At 52.4% G+C, this 15258-nt stretch overlaps 1 protein-coding gene across 5 annotated transcripts in view; it reads left to right on the plus strand.

The window, feature by feature from the left end:
• chrm2a (cholinergic receptor, muscarinic 2a) overlaps positions 1 to 14551 on the plus strand; it is a 33344-nt gene extending 18793 nt beyond the window's left edge. For all 5 annotated transcript variants that reach the window (XM_057022297.1, XM_057022302.1, XM_057022300.1 and 2 more), the window contains one exon: positions 12710 to 14551. In XM_057022297.1, coding sequence (XP_056878277.1) covers positions 12746 to 14248 — 1503 coding nt within the window. In that variant the 5' untranslated portion in view covers positions 12710 to 12745 and the 3' untranslated portion in view covers positions 14249 to 14551. The remainder of the gene's footprint in view (positions 1 to 12709) is intronic.
• The last annotated feature ends 707 nt before the right edge of the window (positions 14552 to 15258 follow it).

Here is a 15258-nt window from a genome sequence, read left to right on the forward strand (position 1 = left end):
AATCTCTCTCACACACCTTCCTCGCCTTCCGACTGTAATTACGGGACCCATTCTCCACGCTCCGTTTGCCGGCTCTGGTAATTGTATTAAGTAATCCTCCGACTGAATGGCGGCAACAGGCCATTGTTCCAGAACTTTTCCTAAGATGCTTAGCCTGGCAGCGGTCCGGACATGATTCCATCCCATTGTTGCGTTTCAGGTTTTTGTTATCGAACGTAGCCCTGCCTCCTGCCGGTTTGAGGTTGGCGTCGCGTCAACGCGCGGCTGAAAGCAACAGGACGAATCCGCCGCCTTTAAAGCTATAATAAGTCCCCTCTGCTCGGTTACTTTAGCGTAGTCGCTCCATCTGCGATATGATCCGAGCTAGCTCGTAAAATTCAGAACCGGTTTGGCAGCGCCGCTCTTTTGACCGTCGAGATACAAATTAATCAGGGAATTGCGACGCGTTAGCCTGGAAACACTCTGCAGAACCCAAGCTAATTCACGCTAATACAATCAATCTGCATCTGCATGTAGAAGCATTAAAACACGTTACCCATCAGCGTTAGCCGCTGCAATTTAGCTTTTAATTGCACTCTTGTGGCAGGAGGACCTGCCAACGAAAGAGGAGCGAGGCCCACTCAGAGCGCTTAATCTAGCGGAGTGATGCTGCATTAAGAGCCTCTCCGATGATTCTGTTGTTCAGAAACTTCGTCTCTTTTTGGCACAGAGTTAAAATGATCCGGTCGCGTCTCGTCCCAGCCGAGCGGAGAGAAACTCACAGTAATCGATGCAAGAAATAAAGGTCGGAACTCGTCGAACTGGGAGTCGGCCAAACGTAGTTTGGGTAGAGGTTTACGTCACCTCTTCCGAATAAAAGCTGACATGTCGGCTAGCTCACGTCTGAGCCTTCCAGTGACAGTTTCGGTAAACAAAGGCGTTAAATTGACCCGGAGAACTCGCTGAGTCGTGATGTAAACATGTCGGAGGTTTGGAGGATGAAGCCGCTTTAGCGACCTGCGTCACTGCCTGGAAATTTGAAAAGGCGGCAGCACTTGTGGCGATTACGGCGAGTCAGTAAGGCGAGCGCGAGCGAGAGCGGATCCAAGGAGCACGCCGCCATGCCGACCTGTAGCGCCTCTTCAAGTGCACATTAGGAGGACGTCTTCCAGCCTGCGAGGCAGCTGGGACGGGGGGGGGTCATTAATCAGACCGACGAGGGCCCTCCGTCTCTGCCCCGGAGCGCCGCCACCGCCGCCGCTGTCCAGCTGAACGGGCGCCCGCCCTAGGCCGACACGTTGCCGGTCGAGTATGAGGCCCGCAGATTAAAGGCACTCAGCGATCTGTCAGCGCGAGGAAAACCGCGCAGAGCTGTCGAACAACAGATCTGACGGGCGCCGGCGCCCTCGGTCGCAGCAGATGGAATTCTCGGGAATTCTCTGGAATTCTCTGACGACGACAACGTTCTCTCCCCAAACCCGCTTGATCTGGTCTCTGTTTCAACGGTGACATTTATTGGTAAACCCGCTTATTAATGCTGTTAAACGTAGCCAAAGCTAAAGCTAGCCACATAAGAAAACCTCGAGGGATGTTTATCTGTCCTGGCTGTAGCTACGAGCGTGCTAGTAGAGGACTAGCATGGCTTCGGAAACATGTAGATCGGAAAAATGTCGAGGAATTCCACCTCATCTCCTGAATGTAACTGAAATCGTTCGTAATATCAAAATCTTCCTTATTCATCTTCTGATTTATGCTGTTTACCCCATTTATTGACAGAACTAGCTTAGCTCATCAGCTCCTAACGGTCACATTTGCATTTGTTGCTGTGTGAAAGCTACAGATTAGCTTCATGCTAGCACTAGCTGGTGCCTGGACGAGGCTGCACCTTCCTGGCTTTGCCTTTTATCATCACACGGTGGCCACAGCAGCAACACAAAGACCATCTCTGGGGGGGGGGTCACAGGCAGGAGAGGAAAACTGGCTGCAGCTGCCAGAACAAACAGACGTGGAAGATCTGCCCTTGGACGAGCCTGCGGATGATTGGAGGCAGGTGCCAGGGTCCACCCGGCAGAGCCTTTTAAACTCAGAAGCAGATTATTGACCTCTGACGCCCAGCAGGGTGTAAAAGTAAAAACAAAAAAAGAGGGGGGTGGGGGGGGCAGTAGAAAGGAGCCATTAGCTCCATTTGTCTGCTGCTGTCTGACAAGCCTCCCAGCAGCAGACAGAGTGAGGCCATTACGCGGCAGAAGAGCAGCTCTTTCAGCTCCTGCGTGGTGACTAAATCCTCCGGGCCCCTCTGGCTCATATGGGAGTAAACAGATCAATATGGCCACCTGAGAGATGGATGCCCCCCCCCCCCCCACTCCACCAACACCCCCACCCCACCACCCGGCAGCGGTGATCAAGCAGGTCTTACAGAGGCCCTCCTTTCAGCAGGCTAATGATGCTAATGGGGCAGCGACGCTCTCAGAGAGCCTTTATTACACTGATTAGTGGAATATGCCGTCCTGATCTGATTAAGAGGCCGACACGGCCGGGCGGGCGTGGGGGCGGGGCCAAACACAGAGCGAGACGGGCTAATGGAGGAGGTCTTCTTTGGTCAGCGGGAGGCCTGTGTTTAAACGTCACCTGTAAGAGCCTCGTGAAGGGTTCCGCAGGTCTGACGTGCCGTCGCCTGCGGACGACTGGAGCAGAATTACGTTAAATCCTTTAAAGGAAGTAAAATCTGTTGTGCTCTGTGGCGTCACCACGACTGTTAGATTGTAGCTGTGGGATTACCTGCAAGGAGTATCTAGTCCCAAAATTCTGTTGTGGGCGTTTGCTAGCTTGTCACCGCTGTTGCTTAACTTGTGTGTTAGCAACAGTTATCGCCCGCTATCAGCATCAGGTGGTGAGTTCAATGTCAGGCGGGTTAAAGGAGAAGAGGCAACAAGTTATCCAACTTTAGCCAAGTCAGGGAGGAAACCCGTGCAGTTATTCCTTCGCAACCAAAATATCAATCACCGCTAACAGGTAGCGAACAGGCAGCTAGCAGGTGGCTAACAGTTGGTTAAAAGGCAACTAACTGTGCCACAGTTATCATAAGGATTTTTATTTGAGCCGGCCAACCTAATCGATCATTTCCACGGCATGTGAGGAAACCCGCAGTGGCGGATACCTCACACCCCCGCTGTGTGTGTGTGTGTGTGTGTGTGTGTGTGTGTGTCTTGAACTTCATTTAGCACCGCGGGGAACCAGGGAAAATCACATAGAGGCACAAAGAGAGAATAAACAAGCAAATCAGAGGAATTAAAGCAGGCAAACTCGACGCCAGAGGCTTTTTAAGGGGCCGTTAAACTTCTATTATCCTGCTCAGATTAAACGTCTTTGTTGCCGGATTCTCTCAGACCAGAGTTAACAGACTGACGCAAGTGAGAGGTGTCGATCGTGAACTCACACTAATCGCCTAGATTTTTGGGTAACGACAGTTGGGCTCGACATCCTCAGCATGTCATCAGCTCGCGGGGCTCATGCGCTAACGCTATCGGCTGCGTTCATGCTGCCCCTCCTCTCCACCGGCTGCACGGACTCATTAGCTGAGCTAACTGAAGATAGCAGCGAGCTAGCAAAGCTTTGAGAGGGTCCCCGTTTATGGACCAGACCAGTCCTAACTGCTCCAGGGGGGGCTCCAATCCTTGATTTTAGAGTTTCTACCACAACTTTTGAACAAAAGATGAAAGTTGAAGCCTCTAAAGTCCTGACCTGATGTCTCAAAGTTCGCCACGAAACTGTGTCAAAGCGGCGAGCTGCGACGCCAGCGGTGCGAGCCGATTCTTCTTTGTGACAGCTGGTTTAGCCAGACCCACTCAGCTGAAAAATACCTGACACAGGGAGTTTTCTCAAGCTTGATAAAGATCCTTTCAGGCCCGCCATTCTCCCCGAGCACATTTACATCAACAGCTCAGAGGAGGAGATCTATGAGCGCAGGTAAAAGCAGCGCTCCGCCCTGACATTTGGGCTGAATGGACGGAAAATAGCAATAGAAACTCTGAAGGTTAGACTAAAAATAGGCAGGGAAAAGCCTCGGTGGTCTCCTGTGCACCCAGACGGCGAGAACATGATGGAGGGTCGAGATGAAACGCCCCACGTTGCTGCCAAATGAACCATTCAGCAAAAAAAGTCTCAGATCTCCTGAAACCCTGCTGATTTCTGTTGTTTACCAGGTTAGAAAAAGGCTGAACAACCCTGAAATGGCAGATACGGAGGCACCAGACCAACATAGTGAACCTGGAGCTCGCTGCGCTAATGATGCTAGCTAACCGGAACTAAAGATGCATTTATATTAAATCCAGAATGCGCAGATGTTGCTATGAAAGCGTCTGAAATGCCCCCTTAGCGTCGCTGACGGCGTGACTGCAGCCTGATGGCGAGCTCAGTCATACTGGGGGGGGGGGGGTATGAATCAAATTACAACACAGAGGATTAAAATCAGCCTTTTTACCTCTCACTTAAAGAGTGAAGAAGAGCTGAAGGTGATTTGTGGGAGGAATTCATCGGGATCTCGTCGCCACGTTAGCATAGGCGCTCGACGGCGGCGCTCTTGGAATAGCATATAATAATATGCTATTATTATGCTAATAATAATAGAGCTTTATCGATCGGAGGAGGGAGCTTCCTGGCGCCGGCCGCAGGTCCACTGAAATGCCAACATACCAACCAGCCGCCTTTGACTTCTGGGTCAGATTTAAGGGCAGAAAATTCTTGCGTGGCTAGCTGGCTAGCAGTAATATTATTTCGCTTCTTTGTGCTCAGCAAATATTGCGGAGCAGAACGTAACGGTCGTTACCTGTCAGCAATTACAGAGATGTTTATTTCCCTTTGCAGGCGGATAATCCCTTCAACACTCCCTCCTTAGCTTCATTAACTTCTGCCACGACAAAGATAAGGGAATTAGAAAACAATGCAAACAAACGAGGGAGGCTAGCAAACACAGCTTTAGCCGTCTCGCTCCGCTTATCGCTGTGTAAACTTGTCCTGTTCCAATTAAGCTTATTGGTTAATCTCCAGTTTAGATGCTTCAGATAAGGACGGAAGTGACAGATTGAGCCGTGGCGGCGGCGGCGCTCTGAGGTCATGGATGATTGACAGCTTGTTGTGGAGGGACGTCACGCCAGGCGAAATCGACTCCAGCTGATTGAACGTGGTGTCGTCAGACCTCATCAGCGAGACGCTCTGAAGCCATTTTCCTCCCATTCGGGGGGGCTTTGACGTGCTGACCCTCGTGAGAGGTCAAAGGTCGGGGACGTTGAAGTTGAGTTTCTGTTTTACGGGCTGCAGCTTCCTGACGCCATGGCAACACCAGCCGGCGAGGGACGCTTGAGTCGGTGAGAGCGGGTCACACTTGCGCCCTTTCGCTGCACAACACATCACACCCAGCTAATTAGCACAATTAGCAACGACAGGGTCCCTCCTCGGGCTGCTTCTCCTCGTGGCGTGCGCTAAAGTCAACACAGCGGCGGTCGACGCCGTCAGATCAGCTAATGAATAATTAGCTGCGAGACTCTGAGTGGCGGCAGGCGCGCCGTTCTCCGGGGCGGTTCGTTTAGGTGCGCCGTCGCTCGGAAAAATGCGGAACGCCAATTAGCCTCGGACGCTTGAAAAGGCGCAAAAGTTCAGTGGAATGTACGAAATCCGTGGCTGTCAATCACGACCCGAGGACGGAGGAGCGTAGCGGAGCGCGAGGGGGGGCGGGAGGAGGGCTAATTACCCGCTGACACCTCTTGGCTTCAGACGTCCCTCTCTGACGCTTTTTCCCAGCATTCCGTCCTCGTCTCCTCTTTGTGTTTTTGTCTCCCGCTTTCAGGACTCGGCGGCGGCGAGCGGACGCGGTCGCGCTAGCTCTGCGCTAGCCCTTTGTGGTGCTGATAATAAGGCTCGTCCATCTTATCGCGCCTGCAGGTCAGCGCCTACAACAGCACCAGGTGCTCTACATAAATCACACCTGATTGTGGATTTAAAATTCCCCTCGCAGCTCCTCCGGTTTTTTTTTTCCGAGAACTCTAATATTTATCCTTCTGTTCTGATTCAAACGCCACCGACTTGGTTGAAGTGAGCTGTCGCCGTGTAATCGATGGCGGCGGCTTAAATGATCATCAGGGTTTGTGAGCGCGGCACTTAAAATTCCCTGAAATGAGTCAAGAAGCGGCGCTTGGATGAGCAGGATTTACGGTGTTTGGATGAGGTTTACGTGTCCGGGAACGGTGGGGGAAAAGTTGTGTGGAGTTTTAGCCGCGTAGCCTCGTGCGTGGGCGGATTAGCATTAGCCATGTTTACAGACTACCCGACGAGCTGCGTCTCCGTCTTATCTGTCGCCTGTAAACGAGCAGCCGTCACGCCTCGGCGGTTCAAGGACCGCCGGTCCCTGAACGCCTCGCTGAAACAGACACTCTCCTGGCTTCTCTTCCGTCGGTTCAAAACCGGAGGAAACGTTTGTGGCCTCTGGATCGTCCTCACGGAGGAATGTGACACTGCGCTGTACACAGATCAGGGTTTCCAAGGGCAACCGGCTGGTGCTGTAGTGGTGCTTTAATTCTGGCTCACAGAAGACAGACAGAAACAATGAAGTGGAACAAATCCAACGAGCGCATCCTTTATCTGCTCGCTCTGCGTTCCCTGTCGGTCGCTATCTCTCGCTATCTTAATAAGCACTGGAGCCTCGTATACCGCTGCGATACGTCGCAAGCGGGACACATACGGGCGGGGGGGACGAGGACAGGACCGGAGCGGGGGCGACAGTGATGGTGACGGCAGCAGGATGATTAAGAGTGCCGGCGAAGGCTCGTGGAGATGAGCAGAAGTGTGTGTGAGGGACGGCTGACGGCGATGGCTTTATATGGCCGAGCCTCAAACGCCTCTGATTAGCAATCAGTGCAGATTGAAGGACTTAAAATTCCAGCGTCCCTCATTCAGATCCATATTTAAGTCTTCCTCTCCATCTCCCACATCCCATAATATTATTGAGATTCTCCTCCTGGCAGCCGGTGCGCGCGCTCCAACGCAACCCGAATGCTAACGACCCGCCTTTCGCGGGAGCGATTGAACCGGCAACGGTGTCACAGCAGCCGCCATCTTGGGCTACTTCTGACTGCTCATCCGCCCGAGTCACAGCACGTGGGGGCGGAGTCGGTCCCGGCCCACCGGCGGCGGCTCGACCAGGACCCCGGGAGAGCTCCCCCGTACGACACGGGCTCAGTACTCAAACGCAGCGTTGCGGCGCGCTAATAGAAGGTGACCTTTCCGTTTGTTCGCAGCTTGGTGGAGCCTCCAGCTCGCATCAGGATTGAAGTGCGCACCTCAGCAGCACTTATCCTCCCGATATCCATCCCCGGTAATGTGACCGCACGCTCGCGCGGCGGCGGCGGCCGAGCTTTAATTGAACGAGAGGCAGCGAGCTCTGCCTCACCTACGCCGGCTGATTACCGAGCTCCTCCACAAACGAGGAGAGTGCATCCACGTCGATGCTCCACGTGAAATCGGTAATGAGCCAACAACTGCCAGGGGAGGCGAGCAGGCCGGCTCAACGCTGCCAACTGTATATATAGCAGGAGCAACAGCAGGGAAATCCCAGAGGCAGCGCCGAGAAGGAAGCAGCCAATATCGCCGCTGATGGCAGGAAGGCTACGGAGAGGGAGCAGCAGCAGGGCGAGGCAGCCGGTCCCCACATGCGTGGATTCACCACAGCCCAACGTTGAGGGTTCCACAGATTCGTCTGAGTCACAGCCTGAAAACGCGGCAGCTTGAGCCGCGGCGCGTAGGAGCAATCATCCATGTTCTATTATTTCCCCCATATGAGACGCAGATTAGATCATCGGGCACATTTTTGACGCGGTAGAAATGGAAATGCCGGGACAATTACTCCATCGGCGAGCTTTGGGGCGCTAAATCCCCGCTCGCACGCTCACAATTAACGTGTCTCCGCGTGCTGCGGCTGTCGTCCGGCGGGCTGTCACCACGGACCCGACCTTCCGGACAGATGTTGCTCTTCGTAGGCAGCTGCTGACGTTAGCATGTTTTGGGGCTCTTGAAATGGTCCTCAGCAGTTTGCAGACACACCTCCCTCGAGAGGACCGAGGGGGGTCCAACCAGCTGAAGGAGGGTCACATTTTAACAGAGGATAAACTATGCTAGCTTAGGAGGAGGAGGCGGCGGTGGCTGGAACGATGCTTAATAAGGACCTATAAAGAGCTCCGGTCACGTCATTTGTGTTTGTGCATCTCGTGTTTGTCCTCTGGCATCGGCCATGTGCTCAGTTATCAGGAGACAGAACACAGAGATGATTTTATATGTTAGCCATTAGCAGAAACAGCCCCCCTGTGACTTCAGTATTGTTGGTCACAGTCAACAGATTTATTTCCATTTCCTGTTATGAGCAACGACTGAGCCTAAAAGCGCATTAAAATAGATCCAGCTGCTTCCATCTGCTTCCCCTCTTGCTTAGCATGTAGCTAACATGAAGGATTGGCAACAAACGACAAATTTCTCCAGTGACGCTCAGGCTAATACACTTGTAGCATCGCTTAGCTTTTTCTCTTGAGGCGCAATTACGATTCAAAAGATGAAAAACGGCTAATTAGCTCCGAATCAACGGAGGAGACGTGCGGCCGGGCTGCTCTGCGGTGGCCATATAATTTCAAATCAACCCTCTTAGCGTGAAGTGCGAGGTGGGCCGCTGAGCGCTGGAGTCGGCAGCGTGACAGTGTTTGTCGGGTTCCAGTTGCTACGGGGTTTTTTTCCGTGACAGCAGAAAATTGACTTGTCTCCCTTCACGTTGCACCCTTGCTGGAGGACCTCGCGTGCATTCATTAGCAGCCGCGTCCTTTTTTCTGCATCCCGGAAGACGACGGGCGTGACGATCGGACCGCCGAAACTCGGATCTGGTTTGGTTCCACGACTCTAAATGTAAGAATGGACCGCGGCGGCGGGCAGGCAGCGGCGGGCCGAGGTCGTGGAGGGAGAGTAGCTGGAATACCAACATGTTGACCTCTGTGCATGTTTAGACAAAGTAAAGGACAGAAGCGAGGACGGTCGTAGCAACACGGAAGCTAATTTCCCGTAAAATGGTCTGGTTGTTTCTGGCCTCTAGAGGTCAAAGGTCACGAGTCCTTACAGCGCAACGACTCCACACGGCTGTTTGTGGATAATTGCGGCTTGTTTTACCGCCCACTCGAGAGCCATTTCCTGCTTGTTATTGTCTCTTTTCTGGTGTCCACTCAGATGGAGGACTGCCAAAGAGGTCTGTTTGGAGAGGGTCCGTCACACCTACAAAAACGAGGAGCCCTTTTAATTATCTCCTCCTGCATAATTCAGAGCGCTTGGTGCTTCGTTAGCCCTGGATATGCGGTGATCGTGGGTGATACCAGCAGACCTCAGGCTACGTGGAGGAAGAGTGATAGCATCAGAAATGCTAATAAGAGGAACCTGGGGTATCTCCCAGGGAGTGAACCCAGTCCGATGACATACAGCACCTCGGTTATGTCACAATTAATGTTGGGAAAGTGCTCGGCTATCAAGCTAGCCAATAGAAGACAGCTCGTTATCCTCGATCCAGCGGAAACACGCAAGCTAACGAAGGCTGATTTGTACTGGTGAGCGAGAGTGGGAAAGTTTTATGAGGATATCAGGACATTTTTCTTTGTATTATTCTAATTCAGCGGGAAAAAAATCCCGAACGGTCACTTTTCAACGCGGTAAAAGTTTGACCCATCGTGACAGGTTGTGTTTCGCTGCGGTTACATCAGGCCACACGCATACATGAGGCGACTCCAGGAAGAGCCGCTAACAGTCCGAGAGAGGCGATATTTTAAAAATATACGAGTTTTTCCGTTATTGCAGCCATGTTGGTGTAAATACCGTGTTTTCAGATCAGCACCAGCAGCACCAGCAGCCTTTTGAAACACGAATACGGATGAGACGAGTGTGTCTTTACCTCCTGTGGAGCCGACGCGGTGCCGCAATCGTAGCGTTTCCATTCCAGACACGCTTTGCTGCAAATGGCGAGGAGACGGAGGCCAAACGGGCGCGCTCCTGCGGCAGGGGGCCAGCAGCAGAAATGCATGTAATCAGTGAAGGCAGGGGGGCAAGAGCCCCCGGATCAGTGCTCAAAGATAGGGAATAGCGGTCCGACACAGGGGACGTGACCAAATGCGCCGGCTTAATGGAGCGGCCCCGTTTGGGAACACCTCGGCGTTTACGCGTGAGGAGGCGTCGACGGGGGCCCGGGAGGCGTCGCCGGCCCCTGGAGACCCGAGTGGACGCTTATTTTGCCTCTTATGTGAGACAAAGCGGGTGAAAATAATGACCTCAGCGGCGTTATTTGGGTTTGCTCAGAAGCCTTTTGTCTGCTCTGAAGTCCAGCACAGGAAGATGGCGAGCGCAGAGGGAACGGGCTGAGTTTGGCCCTCTTGTCCTCCCCGAGGGCAGAAGCAATTTTCAGCTCTACTGAGCAGTGCCAGGAGGACCGGGAGTGAACACAGAACAATACTCAAGCTCATTTATTCACAGCCTCCCATGGCACCAACTGTCCTGTCTCGCTCTTCTTCTAATACCCCAAACAAAAAAAAAATGGAAAATTCGGGAACGATGCAGGAAATTAGCTCGCGGCAGACGCTGTTACTTTCGACGTTATCCCTTCATCTTTCTGGTGATAAAAATAACGAACGTGTCTGCGGGTGCTGACCTGACTGGGCTCTGCTGGCTGCCCTGATGCTAGCAGGAGCGCCGCTACGTCTTTCTTCTTTCAACAACGGACGCTCTAGGGAGCCCCTACGAAAACGTTGGATATTGAGGTGTTAGCAACATTAGCACACCGAGGCTATAAAACTGCAAATCTGTGAGGCCTTACCCATCGGAGGCGTCACATGGGATCCCAGCGAGTGGACGGAAGCTTCCAGAACAGCTCCCACTCGCTCCTGAAGGTCTCCGGTTGAGTGTAGCCAGGTCACGGCCTTAGCTAAGGTTTTTAGCCGCGGGGCTCGGCTTAAACCGCAGCCAGGGGACTAAAGAGTCTCCGCTGTGATATGACCATCAACGCTGAGCCACTTTATTTCTCTAATCCACTTGTCCCAAGCAAGCAACAAGTGCGTCCCGTTCGTATTGTTGGTGTTTTTGAATATAAATCGGCGGACTCGAACATTTTATGGGGATTAGGCGAGCTTAGCTCCGTGGCTAATGCAGTGATTAGGGAATTCTGGCACAGCAGATAAGTGAATGTTCACTAGTTACTCAGCAACTGAGCCGAAATGGCGAAAGAGGCGAGTCTGCAGCCGCTCCGGTGCCTCACCAGCAGCACCGCAGGGACTCAGGTGTCTTTTTTTATAGGATCCACTGACGTCAGAGACTCTGGTGATGGTTGATGGCTCTGTTTACCTTCGGCCTGGTGCCCTTCTTCTACCTTTTACCACATCTCACTTTGCCTGTAGCGCCACCTTCTGGGCACAACTACGATAGTTTATCCTCGAACCTCAGAAACAGGTTTCTAGCATCCCAACTTGAAGCAAAGAGTCAGATTTACTCACTTAAAGCGGAGTTTTTGTCTCTCGGTCTACAAATGTAACTGATTCAGCTTCAGCTCAGCTCCAGGTGCGATAAATGCGTTGGATTTTCCTCCAGGATTTCGGTCCGATCGCAGCGGATCCGTTTCCTCTGCGGAGTGGAGAAAGTCCTGGGCAGCACATCAATCTTTAAAGTATTGCCAGAATAGCGCGGGGATCGATTTACACACCCAACCAACACAGGTTGGATATGTTTTATTCCGCCACCGTGATTTATGTCAGACTCAGCTGAAGAGTTCTGGCCCCTCGGCAGATGAAGCACATTCCTCCCCGCATCAAAGAAATGGAACCGAGCGGCGCATCAGTCAAAGCGAGGCCTGAGATACAGGCAAATGTGCCAGTGTAAGAGCAGGAAGTAGTGGGTCACCAAAGATCAAAGGAATGTTAGAGCGCCGCAGCCAGAGAATTTCCGAGCACAAGTCAGAAACGGACCTTTTGAAGATAAAATAGCAGTGCCGATTTTTGTCAATAATTCCTTTAAAGTTTTTACTGAACTCTCAATACTGTTAACGCTGTGTGTGAGTGTGTGTGTGCGTTTAAGCAGTGGGGGGTGAGAAGGAAGAGGCAGCAACACTTTTATTTTCAGAGTGCTGTTTTGTAGGCAAAGATTTGTTACGTAACTAAATTGATCTTTTCCACGTGGACCTGTGGAGGGGCAGGGGGACCTCCACCACCCTATAGGCCCAGGGGGCTACAGCTACAGCTGCTTTATTACAGCATCCTTTCATCCCCGTCTTTTCTTCGGCTAATGGGCTGAGGTGTTGTTTGTGATGGAAAAGACTGTTTCCTGCTTCTTCTTTTTTTTTTTTCAAAAATAATTACCGGACGATTCGAGCCGCAGCCACAATTGTCACCGTTATTTGATAATCTGCTTTGTGACGAGGTAAAAAGCAGCCGTGCTAAAGGTCAGGCTGCACAGGCGGCGCCTCACAAATGATTCCTGGCTAATCATGGTTTTTCACGCCATTAGAGACACCCGGCACATCCTGGATGCAAATGAAAGCAGAGGTGTTAAAGCGCTGATGGAATATTTCATTCAAATGGGAACAAACAAAAATGAAAATAGCTAAATTCGGAATGTGCGTTTGACACAAAATGGCCGCGTGACAATCTTCACCTCCTCTCTTTTCTCTCTCTCGCAGGTTCCATCTGAGTAGGAGGCGGCGGCTCGAGAACAAATGGACGCGTTCAACTTCACCTACTGGAATGCCTCCGAAGGCAACGAGACGGATGTCGCGGAAGAGAGCGCGAGCCCCTACAAGACGGTGGAGGTGGTGTTCATCGTGCTGGTGGCCGGGTCCCTCAGCTTGGTCACCGTCATCGGGAACATCCTGGTCATGCTCTCCATCAAAGTCAACAGGAACCTGCAGACGGTCAACAACTATTTTTTGTTCAGCCTGGCGTGTGCTGACCTCATCATCGGACTCTGCTCCATGAACTTGTACACGGTCTACATTGTGATCGGCTACTGGCCTCTGGGCCCCGTGGTGTGCGACCTCTGGTTGGCGTTGGACTATGTTGTCAGCAACGCGTCCGTCATGAACCTCCTCATCATCAGCTTTGACAGATATTTTTGCGTCACCAAGCCCCTCAGCTACCCTGTCAAGAGGACCACCAAGATGGCGGGAATGATGATCGCGGCGGCCTGGGTCCTTTCCTTCATCCTCTGGGCTCCGGCGATTCTCTTCTGGCAGTTCATCGTTGGTGGGAGGACGGTGCCGGAGAAGGAGTGCTACATCCAGTTTTTCTCAAATGCCGCGGTGACTTTCGGCACCGCCATCGCCGCCTTTTACTTGCCTGTCATCATCATGATTCAGCTCTACTGGCAGATCTCCCGAGCGAGCAAGAGCCGCGTGAAGAAGGAGAACCGCAAACCGTCGGGCCCCAATCCAGAGCCCCTGTTACAAGGCCAGAGGAGGAACAACACGCCAAAAGCCAACAATAACAACGTACCGGGGGAAGATACAGGATGTTCCCAGAGCCAGAACGCCAACCACGGCGCCAACCAGCACGAGGAAAAACTGCAGAACGGCAAGGGACCGTCCTCCACCACCGCCGAGGGAGAAACCGAAGGAGACGACATGACGAGGGAGAACTGCACCACCGCAGAGGAGAAAGAGAGCTCCAACGATTCCACATCGGGCAGCATGGCCAACCAGAAGGAGGAGGAGGCGGCGCCCTCCGCCGCCGACACCAGTGCAGAGGCGAGCCAGCCGCTCCCACGCCAGCGGGCGAAGGCGGGCGGTTCGAAGCTGACCTGCATCAAGATCAAGACTAAATCACCCAAGGGGGACTGCTACACGCCCTCCAACGCCACCGTGGAGATCGTCCCGGCCACCGAGCGGCAGAACCACGTGGCGCGGAAGATCGTGAAGATGACGAAGCAGCCGCCCAACAAGAAGAAAAAAGGGGCGCCGTCGCGGGAGAAGAAGGTGACCCGCACCATCATGGCCATCCTGGTGGCCTTCGTGGCCACCTGGACTCCGTACAACGTGATGGTGCTCATCAACACCTTCTGCTCCAGCTGCATCCCCAACACCGTCTGGACTATCGGCTACTGGCTGTGCTACATCAACAGCACCATCAACCCGGCCTGCTACGCCCTCTGCAACGTCACCTTCAAGAAGACCTTCAAGCACCTCCTCCTCTGCCAGTACAAGAACAGCCGCTCCGCCAGATAGACGCCACTCGCTTCGGGGGTCGCCCGGACGTTTGCGCGTGAACCATCGGTGCACGAGCGCGTGCGTGCGAGAGCGAGTCCTCAGACTGACGAATGAGCACGTTTGATATCGTTTTAATTCCTCCTTTTTTTTTAATCATTTCTCTCTCAATAACCGGTTGTAGCACTTTACACAACTTCAGCATCGAAGCAGAAAGAGGAGCTCGTGAAACGTTCACAGCTGATCTATACATACATACATACATACATACATACATACATACATACATACATACATACATACATACATACATACATACATACAACATACATACATACATACATACATACATACATACATACATACATACATACATATATATTTTTTAAAAAGCAGATGAAGAGCTGAGGAAGGAAGAGCGGAGAAATCTTCAACACGGGGAAAATAGGGCTGACTGAACCTCAACGTGCACACGTTTGAGCTTCAGTGAAGACACCTGTAGATAACTGTACATATCACTGTTTACCTAACATACAGGGGGGGGCTCGTAGATGCTAGCTCGTGCGCGGCCGTGCACGTCAGCATTGAATTTCAAACCAGCAACACGGAGGCGTAAAGTGGGGCGGCTGGCGCGACGCGGTCACATCTGGAAGCTGTCCCATCTCCCAACGAGCCTCAGAGAGAATGAGATCATAAATACAAAATAGATGTATTAATATATTCATAACGTGCGGTCGGGGGGGCGGGGGGGGGCCATCGCAGCGGGATTATTACTTTTAGACTGGTTCACCCTTTAGAAACCGCCGTCGTGCTCATCCATGCAGCTGGGAGCTTCTGTTCCCTGTTTCAAACATCCAGAAAGAGTGCGCGTGGATTTTACTCAGGCATATTCTCGGTCACCAGACCCTGAGCCGACCCACATTTTACACCTTATTTGACCGAAAAAGGAGCTTAAAACGCCACATCTGAAGAGGAGCCGCGCGGTTGAAAATAATCCGACTTTTCCGCCTCTTCTTCTGCTTTAAGGTGGC

This window comes from Takifugu flavidus, chromosome 22 (genome assembly GCF_003711565.1).
Source record: "Takifugu flavidus isolate HTHZ2018 chromosome 22, ASM371156v2, whole genome shotgun sequence".
NCBI classification, from domain to species: domain Eukaryota; kingdom Metazoa; phylum Chordata; class Actinopteri; order Tetraodontiformes; family Tetraodontidae; genus Takifugu; species Takifugu flavidus.